This window comes from Phaethon aethereus, assembly GCF_964289735.1.
Source record: "Phaethon aethereus genome assembly, chromosome: 9".
NCBI classification, from domain to species: domain Eukaryota; kingdom Metazoa; phylum Chordata; class Aves; order Phaethontiformes; family Phaethontidae; genus Phaethon; species Phaethon aethereus.
In genome coordinates this window covers 2798643-2817107 of record NC_138585.1, presented here as the reverse complement: position 1 = coordinate 2817107, position 18465 = coordinate 2798643, and the positions used below count along the sequence as shown (strand labels likewise).

Sequence of the window (18465 nt, the reverse complement as noted above, 5' to 3'; positions counted from 1 at the left end):
CCAGCTAGCAATATCCCTTCAAAACAGATACAGCTGCCTAAGGCTGGAAAATACAGTGAAGCCATACAGTACACTAAACGTGATGGAATGTGAAAGAAGATACATGGTCAGGCAACTCAGTTTTCTATTCCTCGTTTAAGAGAGCGCCAGCTTCCTCCCTTCAAAGTCTTGGGAAAACTCAGCGCTTATTGAAAGGTTTATTACTATGGCACTTCAGAGAAGAAAAACTGGAAGACTCTCCAACATGCTGGGTGGCAGGAAATGATAATTAATTTGATCCATGTCCCTAGTAACTATCTTTCTCTCTTCACAGTGTTTTCACAGTGCCTGTGGCACGGAGCTTTGAGGACAAATAAAGGGGTAGTCAAGGATGCGTGACAACACCCAACAGCAGTACAAACATACAGGACATCAAGCTGTACTTCGTACACCGATTTACACAAGACCTCACTACTTGCCTGTAAGCGAGGAATGAATTAATAAGGAGTTAAGAGAAAAAGGATGTCTAGGAAAGAAGGAAAGAATGAAGGCAGCGAACATGACACTTGTCAGTGCTCACCATGATTTGCTACCTGCTGTTTCTGCTTCAGGGTGATGTGCTCCTGACAGTTCAGAGCAAACAGCACGTACACAGCTCTTACGATTCGCATCATTATGAACGCATAGTAACTGCAAGAGTTGTGCCCTTAGAAACTCTGGAGGATCTTCAGGAGAGGAAGGCTAGCAAAGCTGTAACGAGTTTTAGGCAGGATCCAGGCAGTTCTCTCCAGGTAGAGCCCTGATCTGGGAAATGTACCAAGTCATGTGCAATCTCGGAGTGCATATTGGCTGGTCGGTTACTGGGTAAATGCAGATTTTAACTCCCTGAAAGCCGCTCGGCGGTGTTTCCTTTCCTCCTCTTCCCGCTTTCGCTCATCCTGCTCAGCTTTTATCTCTGCTTCAAACTTACTGGCTGAAGAGAGGGCTTGAACCTTTACAAGAGAGAAAATAAAAGAACATCAAGCCTTGCATCAGAGGGAGAGCCAGAGCCTGAACTACTTCCAGATGAGCAACGCAGAACTGTTTGCTGCACCTTCCAGCACTTGCTGGGAAGCTCTGTCAGGATGGGTCACGTATTAATTACACTGCAGTGCTTGGGTATTTACACCCAATACTTGTTAGCTTGCATAACTTTAACATCAATAAAAGAAAGGTCATTTCCTAAGAAGTCACTAACAAGTGACCAAAACAATGCCATTGGTACCAGGTCACATACATTCTTTCTTGTAAGCAGGCAGCATAGCTTAAGTTGTGAGTACACAGTGGGAGAAATGACTGCAGAAGACAGTTCTGAATCACAGCCAAATCTGAGAACATCATACTACACCACGGATAATCTGCAGATCAAAGAGACATTGTTTATTTGCTGGCTATTTTTCCAGCTTTCATCTCAGTACATCTGCTGTGCAATAGCTGTGTTATGCTCTTGGGAAAAAACTTCTTATATAAACAAGCAGGATTATTTTCTCTCCAAGAGAAAAACGGTGCTTTGTCAGCTTCAAATGGTGCAAAGCTCTTTCTGCCAACACCAGGACCCCGCAGAACAATTTTGATTCCAAAGGTTACAGAGAGCTGCTCGAGAAAGAGATGTCTGAAATCCTATACTTCAAAATACTCCATTCACCACTGAACTCTGAGTGTTCAGGTTGAGGGAGTCTTTGCAAAATGGGAAACTCAATCCCATTAGTTTCCAGGATGCTTTTTGTCTTTAAAAGCGGTTAGCCAGCTAGTTTCATAGAGCTCCCAGCCACAGGGACACAGGTCAGCCAGTCAGCTCTACCAGGGTAAGACCCACAGCAGAGGCAGTGAATTAAGTCGTTCTAGCGTTGATCTGCAGAGGAAGGCTGTAGCTAGACTCCAACAAAATTTGAAGGGAAAAGCTATGGCTGAGTTTAGGGAGGGGGGAGGCATGAAAGACACATCCTTTTAGCTAGGAAGAAATCTGGCAGTATCTTGTACTGAAAAGCAAGCAGGGTCAGTGTCTCAGTGGCAATTAAAGCCTGTGTGCAGAGCTTTTTCACGTTTTTCTGTGCCACAGCATACCTTCGCTTCAAAGAAGTTCTTGGCTCCTTTGACTCCCTCAATGGAGACATCTATCTCCGAGAGCTTCGCAAGAGTCAACAGGCCGCTGTCCTCCTCAAGTTCCCCAGCTGCAGCTTTATGGAAAATCAGCAGGAACTAGTAAGACAGAGAGGAAACATTCGAGTTCTTCACTGAAGCTCAATTTAAAATGCAAACAGCACAGAGATTTACCTTGAGGGGGATGGAATTTACATTTCTGAGCAAAGGAAACCAAGTCTATATAAATGAAGTGGCACCATGGAACTTGTGCTCCAGTGCCCTGGCTGTGGTACACGCCTCGTTGGACTAAAAGGTAGAAATCTCAGAGGAAGAGGGTTTTCTGTGGAGCAGAGCCCTGGTGAAGCAAGCACAGCTCCTACCAAGCGTACATGGGCAGAAGAAGGAGGACACCTCTCCACCTGCTTAGTACAACCATATGGTAGGCTCAGATATACCTCTTTATGTCCCCACATCCTAATGGTATATTCACAAGCCCCCCCCCCAGCTTTCCCAGTGTTCTGGGGGCTCAGATCACACCCCATAACAACGAAAAGCAGGGCAAAGATGGCCCTGGCTCAGTCCTGACCCCAGGTTCCCTGGACCAAGGTGCCAGTGCACCATGTTACGAGAAGAGAGCCGAAAGGGATCTGGGACTGCCTGGCTGCTACGAACCCTGCCTTCTGTCCTTCCCAACTCCTGTGGTCCACACTGTAAGGGAGGAGAAAACAAAATCAAGGTCAAATGCACCAGAACAACAGAACATAATTACTTCAACTGGTCCAGGGGATGGGAAAGTGACTCAAATCAACCCTTGGAGTTATATCTCAGCCTGTTACAGGGAACCTCGGCTGTTTTTGCTAAGGTGAGCAAAGCCTATGTATTCTTGTCGTGCCCTTTAAATAACATACAGGAGCACTTCTCTAAGAGCTGTCGGAGGTCAGGTCAGAGGCATGCCCTTGTGATAGTCAGAGTGGCTTGAACAAGTGTCCACAGAGCAACTGGTTTTGAAACCTTTGCCTTGCATTGGACCATGGACATTTAACAAATCCAGAGTCACTATAGCAGAGTGCATACTGGCAAGTGAATTGCAAAAGGAAACAAAAATAAAAGCCATATAATCCTCCAGGAAAGCACACTTTTTTTTACTGAAGGAACAAGACCTGCCTGCTTAAAAATAAAGACTTCTACACCACCTTCAACCTGCCAACTGAACTCCAGGTTAAGATGTAGATCCTCTATGCATAATTTGAGAGGTCCTGTAACTCCCTGCTATTCTTGGCCACCCCAGGAGGTGTCTCAACGCTTGGCATAGTATGGAAAGAACAGAGATGTGGACAAGTCACTTGGGTACAAAAGGAGCACAAGCAATAAAGCTGTGCTACTGCACCACCTCAGTTCAGGGCAGAGGGCCACAAATACCATGTAGCCTTGCCCTGAAATCCATTTGCACAGGAACATCAACTATCTCTAGTGCTGTGGTCCTCAGACTGCCAGACTTGGGACATGCTGCTTCCTACGAAGAGCCTGAGCTGTCCCAGAGGAGGGCAGCAAAGTCCCAGCATCCACTCTGAGCCAGTTCCTAATGCGTTGCTCACAGAAGCTGGTGGAGATGCAAGAGTTTGGGAAGGCCTCCCATGGGGAAGGGTGTGGAGATGATAGCAGCGCTGCCTGCCCTCTCAGAGAGGCGGTATCACCAGGCATTGCTTCATGCAACGGCCTCATAACCCATGTGTGCTCAGCACAGCGCAGACAGAAAGCAGGCTGTGCTTGGGGAGGGAACTTTTCCCCCTCCAAACACATGTAAGAAATTTAATGATGCTCTGCTGAATGGGCAAAACATCCTACTCAGAAAGAAACCAAATCGTCCCCAAGATATCCACTCCCTCTGCTCAGATCTGCTAGGCATGGGCTAGTTCTTCTCTTCCTCCACCACCAGGCATGGTGACACGGAGGGCTGGCAGCCAGGCTGGCATTAGTCATGGTTCTTCCTCATAGTTTCTGCTCCACCCTGCAAGTCCCACTTCCTGGCATCAGAAAAGGGCAGTAGAGGCAGCACAATCCTGAGGTCTGGTACAGCTGTCACCCAGGGAGGGACTGGAAACACCCAGTCACGAGTACAAATGTGCATGAATCATACTGAAACTAGGGGATGGAGCAGCAATCCTCCTGTGGAATATGGGCTGCCCCAGCCAGGAAGCTGAGCTCAAGGAAACCAGGGACGGAGCCACCGGCTGGAGCGGACACAGCATAACGTCAGCCCCAAGAACCCAGCAAGGTGGACCATGGGGCATCACGCTGGTTTCCACAGGAGCTCAGGAGCAATCCCTCATCATGTAATCACACTGTCTGCAGCCCACCTCACCAGTTATTTGCCCTCGAGGTGGTTTTTTTTTTTCCCCTCACACTGCATCTAATCTTTTTAAGCCTAAATTTCTTTCCTTGAGTCACAGAGGGAGTCTTGTGCAGTTAATTGTTGATAGATGCTCAAAGGTCAATGGTAAAGGCACTGACTAGCAAACACCAGAAATCTGCATTCAGTTTCCCAATGAGTTCCCATTCCCAGCACATCCCACAGCCTTTGCTGGGCCCAGGACATGTCACATACATCTAAGCCTTAGGGAAATGTCAACAGAGAAGCAAAAGTGAATAATGTTGGTACTTTTAAAAACCCTGCTCTCAAGGAGGACATGACACACACTTTCCACCCCACTAACCTAATAAGAGATTTATCTGCTCTCACATCCTTTGTGATCCAAGACCTACCCCACAGTGCCAGGTCTCTGAGTGATGCTGTAGTTACACAGCCCCACCAGGCACCGTACTGGCCTCAGGGATGTGAGGGAAGGTACGGGACTGACTGGCAACAGCAGCCTTGGAGCAGCTTGCCAGAAAAGCAATGCCACCCAAAGCTGTGGTTTGTACCAACCCTGCTAGCAAACACGACGTGGGTCAGCATTTAAGCTGGTGCAGGCATGGGGGACAGTGGGTGGATTTTTGCGGGTTCTAGATAGCAGCTACAATCAGACATTACTATTACAGCAATTAACTCTGGTTTCCTGTGGTAATGACAGAACTAGACAGTCAGGTGGTTTTTTCCCTGCACTGTACCTAATCTTTTTAAGCCTAAATTTCTTTGCTTGTGTCACAGAGGGAGTCTTGTGCAGTTATTGTTGACGTATTGATTGATGCTCAAAGGTCAATGGCAGAAGGCAGCTTTCCCAACAGGGCCAGCGGTTCAGCAGCAGCAAGTCAGAGCCATACAAGCCTGCCTTCCAGGCAACAGCTTACGTGGGAAGGGAGGACATGACACTACTCGAAGCAGCAACAAAAGGTGACCTGCTGCAAGTGAAAGAGGTCCTTACCAGTTCTCTAGCCAGGCCACGAGAAGCACGTCTTCAGGCAGGTATGTCAGAACTCGGTATTCTCTGGAGAGGCAGACAGGAGCCCTCCAGTGCTCGAGTTACACCCTGCTGAATTCAGACACTCTTTTAAACCAGGGTTTCTCTTTGTGTTGCCAGAGTGCCCCAAGTCACCTTGGTCACCCACCACATGCTTGCTCATCGCCACCAACGGCAAGTGGAGTGGGGCAGGGCTACAGACTGGTTCGGGCCTCTTCACCCCCTGGGAAACCTGCCTCCCTGCAGTCCTCTGCCTGAACGCAGCAGCTGGACACCGTGCATCTACCACAAGGCAAGAAGCACCCTGCTCCTCTCTAGCACGGGAAGCTTTGGGTACGTGCCAAAGCTGCTGTGTAATTTGTCCCCAGAGCTCTGCCAGTGACGCTCCTTCATTCCAACCCACGTGCCACTCAAGCTTGCGTTTGCTTGACCATCATCTGGCAAGAAGCAACAACAGCACCAGCTGTCCCATGTCGCCTGCCAAGGGCTGGCAGCACAGGCAGCCCGTGTCGGCTGATGGGAGGCTGTGCGAGGAGCTGTGCTCCAAACAGGTGGCAGCAGAAAAGGCAGCTCTGCCACTTGTGCTGCACCACCAGTGCCAGGACATCATAGCATCTTCCAGAGCCTTGGGGATAAAGGCGCTTCTCTTTCACAGGAGCAAGCCCCTGCAGCAAGCCCAGAGGCTGTCCCCAGCTCTTCAACCAGGGTGAAGCATGGCCCAGGGGGCACGCAGAGAGGGCTCCTCCAGCCCATGCAGTGATTTAGCAATTGCAGCTTGACCTGGGGCCAAGGGCATGGTGCTCTTCCTGCTCTCCTGGATTCTTTGCTACCCCACGCTCACCTCTGACCGGGCACGTCTCCTTCCCTGCCCAGAGGAGCTACCAGCTCAGGGCTTTGCTTGTGTGAACTGACAGCTCTCACTTCCCAGATTTGCTTGTCTTTTCCTCACTTTCTATGGGCCAGGCCCTGTAACCCAGCATTCTTTGGCCTCTGTCTTCTACTGCTGCCCTCTTGCAGCAAAAGAAATTCAACAAAACTCTTGGGGAACGAAAGCAGGGGGAGATGGTGTGATGTGCCAGCACAGAGAGAAGGTGCAACAGCTCTGTGAGCTGCTGGACACCCCTCACACTCCAACCAGCCCAGCTGGTCACGGGCCTTGGCTGCTCATCCTCCCTCCCAAGCACTGCCAAAGATCCCAGCACTTCCAAGATGAAGAACATGAAGTCCTGAGCTGTGGAGAGCTCTGCACCTCATCTCCACAGCCAACCCCTCACCCTGCAAGTGGCATGGAAAGAGCACAGCCCCTGCAGAAACAAGGGAGCCCAGCTGCTTGGGTCCCATTGCTGCTGTCCCCTGGAGCAGGAGGAATCAGGACAGCCCTCACAATCACTGCAGGACATAAGCAGCGCTGGCTCTCTTGCTGCCCAAAGGGGCTGTCGGTTAATTCATAAAGCTACAGTGTGATGTACACTTCTGACTGAGACAGCAACCAAAGCCTGTGAGGAGGAGATGATACAACAGGAGGTTTTGATATCTGGACTCCCTCTTCCTGCTAAGATGAGCTGGGTACCCTTGAGTGCATGCAGGTCACTGCTCAAATTCCCTCTCTTCCTCTGCCCGGCAGCAGATCCTGGTCTGCCCACAGTGCTCCCAGCAGTCTCAGCACAGTGGTGACAGACTGTTGGCTGTGTCCCCCTGCTGAGCCAGCATGCAGCAGCAAACTGCTGCATCACCACATTTATTCCTCACTGCAGGGAGGTGACCACTGCTCATGAAGCTTGCTGTGCCTGGTCACTGTGTGATGCAGAGAGGGACCCAATATAAACTGGAAGAGGAAACCTCCTGCACCCCGTGAGACCAGCTGCTCTGAGCAGAGCCCTTCCCCTGAACCTGAAATGAGGCCTGAGACACTGTACTGCAGGAGCCCAGCAAGGAGACCTTGTGACTGAAGAGATATGCCACCTCCAGCAGGGAGCTCTGTCAGCACTCCCAGGGAGCTGCAGCAAGGCTCAAATACGGTCCCAAAGCAGGCAGAGGTTGGAGGTCTTTGACTTTGGGTACCATTACTGCCACATGGAGGTGGAGGCTAACAGTGGTCCGCACCTTGAGCTCCCCATGGCGTGGGGAAGCTCACCTGCATCTCCACTGCACCTCCCAGCTAGAGAGACATGGAGGGGACAGTTTTACCTACAGCTGGAGTACAGGGCCCAGCTGCCTACTCCCTCTGCCACCCTCACCTCACGGAAGCTGAGCTTCCCATCAAAGTCTTCATCCACCTCCTTGATCATGTTCTTCAGCCCCAAGTGGGTCTGTGGGGCTCCCAGCTTTTCCATCATCAACTTCAGCTCCATCAGGTCGATGTACCCATCTCGTCCCGAGTCATACCTGCAGGGTGCAAAGGAGAGGGAGTCAGCCCTCAACATACCCCATATCCATCTTCCCAGAAGAGGAACCGTGCAAATGGATACAGTCACGGGGTGGTTCAGAGCTTGCAGAGGGATAGGAAGCTGCACAAGACGGCGAGTGCTGAGATATATTAAGCTTGCAGAAGTAGCAGGCAGCTTTCAGAGCTGTCTCAGACAGAAGTGCTCAGGGGAGCTCAGACCAAACCACCCACACAGAAGGAACATGAAGGAACTCAGCTTATCTCAGTGGGATTTCCATCTCGCCCACTTGCATGTCCAACACAAAAGTTACTTACACGCAGCTTACACCATGCACCAGCACAGTGAAGCAAAGGCATGCCACAGCCAGCTGCTGCCAGGTCTCCTGCTCATTTAGAGCAGAAACAGGGAGCAGAGACCAACCAGAACCTCTCAGCAGAAAGCCGCTATCTATTTGTAAGCAAAACACACCCCCTCCAGCTGTTAAGATCTTTCCTTGCTGAAATGGTTTTGTACTACACGAGCACTGTGCTTCAGGGCAACTGTTTATGCAGTGTCCCCAGGCAGAGCCGCAAGGCAGCCCTGGGGGCGCACAGAAATCCTTGCTGGCGCTGGGGGCTGCACCCTGGGGCCAGGCTGGCAGAGAAAACGAGTGCCCACCTCCAGGAGCAAGACTGGAGTGGGACCATGCTCCCAATGGAGCACAAAGGATGGCAAGGACTCTCTGCAGGAGGAGACAGCACCCATGCAAAGGGCAGAGTGCTTTAGGGGTGGGGAGGCAGTGACCTGCCGTGCTCAGCCTGGGACTGTGCACGACTTCTTTCCCTGTCATCTGCTGTGGGTGCGAGTAAAGCACTCGGCCGACCCAGGAACCAGCACTTCACACGCACCAGGGCCATCACTGGGTTCCAAAGTCCAAAGGCTGGAGGAATGGGCACTCCGCTATCGGACAGCTCATCAGCAGCCCTCCCTCATCCTGGTCCTGCCTTCAGGGTCCAGCAGAGAGCCAGGGGCTTGCATGGAAGGACAGGGCAGGGTCAGCCAGGCTGGGCTCAGCCCCAGTGCACAGCCTGCCACTGCCCCCTCACCACCATCTCAACCCCGAGAGAGTTAAATCCTTTCAGCCATTCAGAAAGGAAACCCTAGGCATGGCACTGAAGCTTTCCCGTTGGCAGGAGCCTCCCACCCATCATCTTTCATTGACTGTTAGCTCTGTTCCGAAGAAATGAGGGCTGTAGCCATCCCAGACCGAGACCTGCACAGTTGTGGTTACCCTGGAAGAAAGCCCTTTCCAGCTGAGAAAATTCACAGCCACAGAGGAAGCTGTGGCAGAGGAAGGCACGAACAAAGCTGCTGGCCCCGAGCTGCTTGCAGGTATTGGCAGCGCAAGGCAGGGCTGCAGCCAAGAGCTCTGCCCCTGCCTTCATGAGCATGGGCACAGGGTGCTTTCTGCCCAGACTGGGGTGGCCTCCAGAGCTTTTCAGAGTCCCACCACCTCCACAACCGTCTTTTATACTCTCCGTGCCTCTTTGTTTCCAAGGGTCCCACGCCCAAGAGACCCCAAATGACAGGGACATCACCATCAGGCTGGTGCAGAGCCCCTGCTACCAATCTGCCTGCACGCTCTGCACACTTGCAAGCCCACCAGGCTGGTCAGCTGTCTGGAAAACTAGGAAAGAAACCTCCATCGGAGCAGAAACCAGGTCACAGACCTGACACGTCATGGGGAGGAAAGGCAGCAGGTTCATCACAGCAAAGAAGGCGTCAGTTAATTAAGGCACACGTTCACAGCATAGCCCAGCCCAGCCCCAAGATGCACTTTCAAGACCTCACAGAGTGTAATAAGTGAAATATTTAATTGTCAATTTGCTTTCCTTTAAGTTTTGGAGAAAGGGTGTGGAGCAATTCCTCTGGATTAAGGCAGTTGGAGAGGCAGTACCTTTGATCAGGTAGAACAGCAAAGCATATAGTGTCAGGGAGGCACTTGGGGTTGGGGTTTTTTTTGTCCCCAGCAAGCTCACACTGCCTTTGGCTGGGTGCAGAAGCAGGATAACCAAGAGGTCCCCACCAAAGGCTGCCCATCCAGGATCAGGACACTGCCCAGCCCCTCTCGGAAGCATCAGGTAATGGAGATGGAAACAGAAGAAGGGCACAAGCCAGCCCACGCCTGCTGTGCTTATCTCTCCCTTCTGCTACAGGAGCCACCCGCACAGCAAACACCGGCCCTCAGTGCCTGCCCTGACACTGAGCCCCGGGCAAACACGCTGCCCCGAAAGGGTTAAGCGTGGGGCACAGCTTCAGGGCTCCTCATCCCTGCAGAGAGGCAGCACAAAGCCAGGATTGTGAGAAAAGGGGTCTTGCCAGCAGTGGACCGCGGTGGCAGAGTGGCGTGCTGTACCAGCCGCACAATGGGTGTTGAACGCGCCAGGCTGGGCTATAGCTGGCGCCGAGATGCGCCCTGAAATCAGGTTACCAGTCCCTTGCAGTTGGGGACAGCCAGACAGAGTGACGCTGAAGCCCCCGGAAGCTCGGTGGCAGCCCCGCAGAGCGACAGCAGCACCCTGCAAACTGCTGCATTCCCTCCCCACCCCCCTCACCTCCTAAAACAGCCCGAGTATTTTAGGACCTGGGTACAGCCACTCGGCTGCCACGGAGCCACACAGCCAGACTATTTAGGGAGAGGCATATTTATAGGGCAGAGAGACAGCGCAATTCATTCTCCGCCGCCCCCGCACAGGCACTCGACGCAATGGGGCATGGCACAGGATGCACCTTGCTGGTCAGCCAACGCTCCTGGCATACCTCAGTCCTACCAAAAACCCTGCTGTCTGCCTTTTTGGAGCTCCCTTTCAGGGCCCAGGGCTCCAGCCATCCTCTGATACCACTCACACCCATTTCACTGCCTGCACAGCAGCCCTGTCTGGTGATGGACACCGGTCAGTCCTAACAGGCAGCACAGGCAGAGCTGGAGGAGAGCACCAGGACAAGTTTGGTCCCTAAACAAATCCCAGCGAGCGGTCCCATCCTGTACACCAGGAATGGCACAGCAAGAGCCTGCAGCACTCGGGTGCCTTGCCAGCCCTCTCAGTGCCGCTGTCACCCGCTGTCCTGCTGTGACACCGGAGATTTGCTTCCTTCAGGCTCAAAGCTCCCTGGGCCTCAAGCCAAGCCGCACCCCGGTGTTGCGCAGGCATTACGGACAGAGAGGCCCTCACGCCGACGAGCAAAGATGTCTCACATCGCAGGCAGGCAGCTCCAGCAGCAGGTCAGTGCTGTGGCGGGTCCCCACCTGCGATGGCTACGATGCTGCAGGCACCTACAAGCACCGCGGCCGTCACGATAAGGCTTCGCAGCGCTGCCGCAGCGGCATTCCTGGCAGCAGATGAGACACAGGCAGCAGCTGCCAAAATCTGCTGCAAAAAGGATGCACCCAGATTCCCACGCTGGCTTGCTTCCACCCAGGCTGCAGAGCGTGCCCGGCTGCCAAAGCGCTGGGGGAGGAAAGCAGGGGAGCGAAGAGGGAATACTTGCTGAACAGACTTGCTTAAGAACACGAAGCATGTTACACATGATTTCTGCCCAAGTACAATCATTGGAATGGTGTTATGTAGCACAGTTGAGGGGGTTACACTACAGAAGGAAAGAAGGGTCAAGAGGAAAAAGGAGACGCTGAGGACTGCATCACCTGTACTGACTCTGCAGTCACCTCCCCAGCTGCCTGAAAAACCTCAAGGGGGGGGAAAAAAAAAAAAAGGATAATTGAATGAGAAATCCCAAATACTGAAGGATGAAAGAGCAGTTTCTAAACACTCACGCTTCTTGAGAGAGGCTGGAATGAAAACCTGCCCTCCTTATACATGTTCACTGTACCTGAGGTTGCTCCACATACTACAGGCACCTGTACTTTGATCTGCAGTTCCTGCATGCTGCAATGGCCTAATACAGGCTTTGAAATAAAGCAGTCGGAGTAATGGTGCTGAAGTAGTAATAATCTCCCCTTAAATATTTCAAAATCCTTTCTACGTAGTTCCCTCTGTGCATTGCGTTTCACCTTACATGGAGAGGCAGGTGCTGAGCTCTTCTCCCTGGTATCCAGTGAGCAGACACATGGGAACGGTTCAAAGCTGCCTCAGGGGAGGATCAGACAGGACATGAGGAAGTGTTTCTTTACCAAGAGGGTGGTCAGACACTGGGAACAGGCTTCCTAGAGAGGTGGTTGATGCCCCAAGCCTGCCAGTGTTTAAGAGGCCTTTGGACCATGCCCTTAATAACATGCTTTAACTTTGGGGTCAGCCGTGAAGTGGTCAGGTAGTTGGACTAGATGATCATTGTAGGTCCCTTCCAACGGCAACATGCTATTCTGTTGCCGAGAGCTTTGGAAAGTGAGGACAGGAACAGGCTCCTCGGCCACACACAGCTCCATCCTCCCCAGCCCAGGCAGCAGGAACTCTCCTGTTCTTGGAGGGACGTGAGGGCAAGATGAAAGTCTCCTCCAGCAAGATCTCCTCTGAGATGCTGGGCAAGACCTTGAGGCACCAAAGCCTGCAGGGGCCAGGCTGGGTGCTTGGCACCTGGAGTGGCTGAGTCCCCATGGGGATGACCCCCCCCAACTGCTGGGACTCCAGAGACAGCCAGTCACACCGGGAGCACAGCAGTCCTGGAACAAGCAGGTCTGCTGCAGCAGGTCAGACATGTCCCTCAGCAGAGGGACACCCGGCGAGGGGCTCCCAGGTGGCCCCGGGAGGGCGAGGGGACATCACAGCCTCTCCCACCGGCCAGGCACAAGGCACTTGTGAAATGCGTGGGCAACATATGAAATTCCCTAAATACAAAAGCAACAGCGAGGCTGGAATTTCTCCACTCCCTCGCACCCCACGGATGAAGCTGGTGGCTGTTTTCTCCCCTCTACATACATCCGAAAGGTCACTCCTGCCAGGCCCAGCCTCACAGTCCAGCTTTCACACTCCCCTCTGCCATTTCCCTGGCCAAGATGGCGCCAAGGGGAGCTGCGAGACTCCGGAGCTCCGGAGCTCACTTGCAAGACTTGGGGAAGGGAGGTCATCACAGTTACCACAGTCCCCACACATTGTCAGAATAGGCAGCTAATTAGGTCGCATTATAAATAGCCTGAGCTGCAGACTTCCTGGTCCCTCTGACAAAAAAAAAATACCCACGCCAAGAGCTGCCCATGCTCAGCAGCCCCCGTGCACTCCTGCACAGCCCCAGCACCTATGGCAGATACCCACACCCCATCCCCAGGGGAAGGTGGCTGAAATGGGGGGACACTGCCAAGAGGAAGCTTGGAGAAGAGCAGGAAAAATGAGCCCGACTGTGGCAGCACAAGCAAGGAGCATCATGTCTCCTTTGGAAGGATGCTCCCAGAGGGGCCGGCAGCACACAGCACCTGGATGGAGCACTGGATTTTGGGAAGTCCCACGTTCAGAGGGGCCCTTTGCTTCCACCCTGATGCAGGGCAGTCACAGCCACCAGCTGTACCCTGGGACACCCTGACAGATGCCAGAGCAGCCGCTATTACCAGCAACTCCTTCTTCCCAGCCAGAGCACCCTGACCCAGCCCACACAGCAGCCGGGTCCCACAGGTAAACGTTTAGTCTGAATAACAGATTTACAAGTCCCACTAAACTGATAAAACACCCTTTTGCATGGGAAGCCTGATAGCAGAAACCTGGCATCCCACAGCAGTGAGAAGATACATCCCTGTCTGTGAAAGGCTTATTTTTTACCATTAGTAAGAAAGACCCCAGATTGTGGTGGCCAGGGCCAATAAGCTGTACAGAGAAAAAAGCCTTAATCACATTAACTCAAGCTCTGACTGGCAGGAATTAAGAGGAACATTTCCTCTCCTCCTGGAGCACGTGGTGTCAGCCAGTACTTGAAACGGGTCACTGGGAGCAGATGGAGCAAAGACCAGATCCGCCGCCACCGCTGACACCAGGTGCCTGCAACAAAGTGAAAACCAGGACGGGGTTTTCCGTCCGCCTGTTCGGGAAGCACAGGGGAGCATGAAACCCAGCTTCTTCCCCTTCGGGCATGACCGGGCAGCACTCGGCTGCGATAGTCCTCACCGGGCACAGAATGTTTTCCAGCTAAATTGACCAGCTGATTAGCATTCAAGTGCAAAGCCTAGGTTTCCCTGCTTACAAGGCCTGCGTTTAATGAGCTCATTGTTGAAAAATTCGGTTGCAATTCAGCTCTTCCACTTTTTATTTCCCAAACCACCGCTGTTCCTTTCCTTATGCCTATTGAGGCAGTGCCGCTGCCCGCTGTGGGCTCTCACCCACAGCTTTTGGGCACTGCAGCTGCCTGCATCATTTGTCCTCCTGCCCTCACAGCACCACGTCTCAGCCTTTCGCAGAGTGGGATCCCTTTTAACCATCATCAAAAGGGGCGCAGGAGCGAGTAGAGCAGCAGTCTCGCCCGGACCACCTCTCTTCCCGTGCCCAGCTGCCAAGATGATGCTACCCGTGCAACAAAGAACTCCGGTAAGCTCACAAAAGCCTATCGCCTGGTCTCCCGCCAGCAACAGCCCACAGCATCGGAACCTGAGAGCGTTCAACCAGGCTCTTGATCTCCTCACAATGCCCCCAGCCTCCAGGGTGCCCAAGGCAGCTTTCAGGTAGGAGGACAAGGACCGAACAAGTCACAAAGCCTTCTGCAGTCACCTCCGTAAGCTGAAGTCTTTGCCCCTTGCTGTGACAGCCCACGTAGCTCCTCCGTGGTCCTGCCTCCTTAGGTCTGGCAACAGCTCACCCCCAGGCCAGCAGCCCTGCCTGCAGCTGGCTGGCACATGCGGCTGCCTGCCTGACCCCTCTCCGGAGGGCTGGGAGGACATCAGTCCCCAGGAGCACAGGGGTTTGCGGTGCTGGAGGGAAACCTGAGCACAGATAACCAAAGCTACCCAGGCACAGCCCAACTGCAGGAGCCAGTACATGGCTTGCGGAGGAGAGCAAAGGGCAGAATCACGGCCCTGGGGAAGGGCCAAGCCCTTCTGCTTACAGAAGCAACTCTCCACATTGCCACCAACAGCTTGACTTTAATACAAACCTTCCTGCTGGGATGGGGGAAGCAAGAGGCAGCTGTGCTCAAGCTGGCTTTGGGTGCACGGGTGGGAGCACCGAGCCTGGCAAACGGGGCCGTGGAAGGAGCTGCAGCACCACTGGGCAGAGCCAGCAGAGCTGCTGGGGATGTTCGGGGTCGCAGTTGTCCAAGGCAGATGTCCGGCACCGCTGCGATGCCCCGGGACACAGACCCACCGGCTGCCCCAGGGTGTGGGGCTGCAGCGCCTGTGCTCTCCCAGCCCCCCCGTCCCACCCAGAGCGTCCCCCAAAGCCACAACTCAGGGGTGCCACCACAAACAGCCGCTGTCCCACACCCGGGTAGAGCTGAGGCAACCCCAGGCCGTGAGCGGCGTGCAGGGCTGGGCTCCAGTCCCGAGTCGGGGGCAAACCCTACCCCCCCACCCCCCCCACCCCGCAAAGCGCAGAGACAATACGGGGATCAGACGGCGCCGGTAACCGGCCGCAGCTTCTTCCCAGCCCGACCGCAAAACCGCGGAGAAATGCGAACATCTCGCCAAGAGCAGGCAGCCTCTCTCCAGATGTGCCCCGGGGGAAAAGCGCTGGGACGGCCTGCGGAGCGAAGGCAGAGCCCCCCCTCCGCCCCAGCTCCCGCCCCACTCACAAGCGGAACATGCTCTCCATGTCCTTGATCTGCCGGCGGCTGAACTCCTTGAACTCGGTGTAGGGGTTGAAGACGGCGGCTCGCCGGGGCTGCGCCGCCCCCTCGTTGATGTCCTGCCGCCGGCACAGCTTGGCGCTCAGCTCCGCGCCCGCGCTGGCCGTCAGGCAGCTCCGCTCCGCCTCCCCCCCAGCCGCCGCCTCGGCCGCCGCCGCCACCTCCTCGCCCCCCGCCGCCGCCCCGCTCTCCTCCAGCTGCAGCCGCCGCTGCAGCTTCTGCGCCAGCTCCTCCGAGGCCATGGCCCGGCGGCCGCGCTCCCGGCTCCGCTCCGCTCCAACCGGGGCCGCCTGCCCCGGCCCGCAACTTTATTCCTTCAGTTGGAGGGAGCGGGGCGGGACGGGGCGGGACGGGGCGGGGGGAGTCCGGGCCGGGGCGGGCGCTTAAGGAGGCGCGGCGGCCGTGGGGGTGGTGGGCGTCGTGCGGGCGTGAGACGGCCGTGCTGCCCCCGGGGATACCGCCCCCCCCCCCCCCGTATACCCGCAATCGGGTGCCCCTTCACGTGTACACTCTCTCACACAGCAATCACCCCCGCTCAGGAACACTCACACAGACTTATCTCCCCACAGGTACCCACCTCCCCAGGCAAGGGACACCCCCCCACTCAGCTAGAAGCCCGCGCATCCCCCCCACGAGCAGGATCCCCCCCCAGGGGCCCCCCCTGCACCCCACACCGGGGCGCTGCACTGGCCCCGGGGTGCACAGACCATGTACAGCCCACAGCCGCTGCTGAGGAGACGAGCCCCCAGCCCGGCCGGGACCCCCCAAGGCCGGGGAGAGCAGCCGGGCCCCGCCGGCTCCCCCGGCACCCTGCAGCCCACCCCACGCCCGCAGGGACGGCAGAGGCCAGGCCTGCCCCATTCCGGGGCAGAGGGACCCCTTAAGCCCCACCATGCACCTCCCCTCCCTTATCTCCTTGGGCTAAAATTAACCCAGGACAAAGCTCAGCTCAGCTCTGGGCTCCCCTTCCTTCTCCGGAGAGCATGAAGAACAGGCAGCCCCTTTCCACCACCCTGCTCCCCTTCCCGGGCCACTGCCCTGTGCCGTCCCCGGTGTCCCCCGAATTCTGCAGGAGATGGGACAGTCCCTCCCGGGACCCTCCATCCCTGGCCCGTCTGACAGGAGGCTGATGGCATCCCCTGAGATGGGATTAGGTCTGGCGTGGGGCAGTTTAGGGGGGCTGCTGATGGGATTTACCCACTGGGGAGGAGGGGGAGGCGAAAGCACCAGCTTGGACATGCTGCCTGCTTATGATTGCCGCGTGCCTGAGCCTGTGCGTCACGGGGAACCTGACCCACCGGCTGTTTCACACCTCTGTCCCTACCATGATGTGGTGACCTACAGTTGACCCTCTTGGGCAAGCTCATTCCCGCCAAACCTCCTCAGAAGATGACTGTTGAGGCGATTTGCAACAACCCTACCTGCTGCCTGGGCAGCTCGAGGCTGCCCCAGCAAGGGACAGGGTGGCTGCAGGGTCACCACAACATGTGGCATGGGGAGGCCACTGCAGGTGTTTCACACCAGGACTGCCTGAAAACACGGCTGCTGAGTGGAACAGACGGCATGTCCTGTGCTCACACTGCTTTGCCCTCAGACAGTGCCGCATCCATGGTGGTGACTAGCTCCTCTCCCATAAGGGGCATGCACAGGAGAGCTGAGAGCTGCTGATGGGCCACTGGCCACCCTGGAGACTCTGAAGCAAAGACGTTATTGTCCGACTGCAGCATGACCAGACACCTGAGCAGACCATGGGAGAACTCAGTAACAACACAGACAGATTGCCATCTGCTGGAAATAAATTTGTGGGCAATAAAATGGGTCATAAATAGGATGACGAAAACAAAAGATATATGCAAACAAAACGGTACAAAGGGAGATGGCACAAGACCAAGAAGTATGAGTCTGAGGACCAATTTCAGTTCAAGCTGACGATGATATATAGCAATAAGCACAGCAGAAAACTTCAGAGGAGGAAATCTGAGCACTGACACATTAAATCATATAACATAGGGCAAAAGAATAACGGAGGGGTCAGGAGGGGTCTCTTGTCAGGGCCAGGGGTGGGATGGGAGACCGCCTGGGAATACCGGGTGCTGTAGGCTTTTCGCGGGGGCGCGGGGCTCGGGGGGGCGGCGGGATGGCCCGTCTTTTGTCAGCGGGCTGTTGCGAGGGGCCGTTGCGTCGGGGCGGGCAGGTGCGGCTGTCCCCGCGGGGCACGGGCCCCCGCACCGTCGTTGTGGCGCCATGTGGCGGGGGCCGCAGTGCGGTCCAGGAGCGTGTCGGCGGGTGCAGGAGGGGGCTGTTGTCGGGGCTGGCGGTGCCTACGGCCATACCACCCTGAGAACGCCCGATCTCGTCTGATCTCGGAAGCTAAGCAGGGTCGGGGCCGGTTAGTACTTGGATGGGAGACCGCCTGGGAATACCGGGTGCTGTAGGCTTTTGGCGGGGGGGCGGGGCTCGGGGGGGCGGCGGGATGGCCCGTCTTTTGTCGGCGGGCTGTTGCGAGGGACCGTTGCATCGGGGCGGGCAGGTTCGGCTGTCCCCACGGGGCGCGGGCCCCCGTGCCGTCGTCTTGGCGCCGTGTGGCGGGGGCCGCAGCGCGGTCCGGGATCGTGTCGGCGGGTGCAGGAGGGGGCTGTTGTCGTGGCCGAGAGTGCCTACGGCCATACCACCCTGAGAACGCCCGATCTCGTCTGATCTCAGAAGCTAAGCAGGGTCGGGCCCGGTTAGTACTTGGATGGGAGACCGCCTGGGAATACCGGGTGCTGTAGGCTTTTGGCGGGGGGGCGGCGGGATGGCCCGTCTTTTGTCGGCGGGCTGTTGCGAGG

At 55.4% G+C, this 18465-nt stretch overlaps 1 protein-coding gene across 1 annotated transcript; it reads right to left on the bottom strand.

The window, feature by feature from the left end:
• Window positions 1–771: 771 nt before the first annotated feature.
• EFHD1 (EF-hand domain family member D1) lies at window positions 772–15879 on the bottom strand (the record flags this gene model as incomplete). Its single annotated transcript, XM_082003377.1, has 4 exons — window positions 772–971; window positions 2083–2217; window positions 7736–7883; window positions 15584–15879. The coding sequence occupies 4 exons, from the start codon at window positions 15877–15879 to the stop codon at window positions 837–839; spliced, it is 714 nt and encodes a 237-aa protein (XP_081859503.1). The 3' UTR covers window positions 772–836.
• Window positions 15880–18465: the final 2586 nt, after the last annotated feature.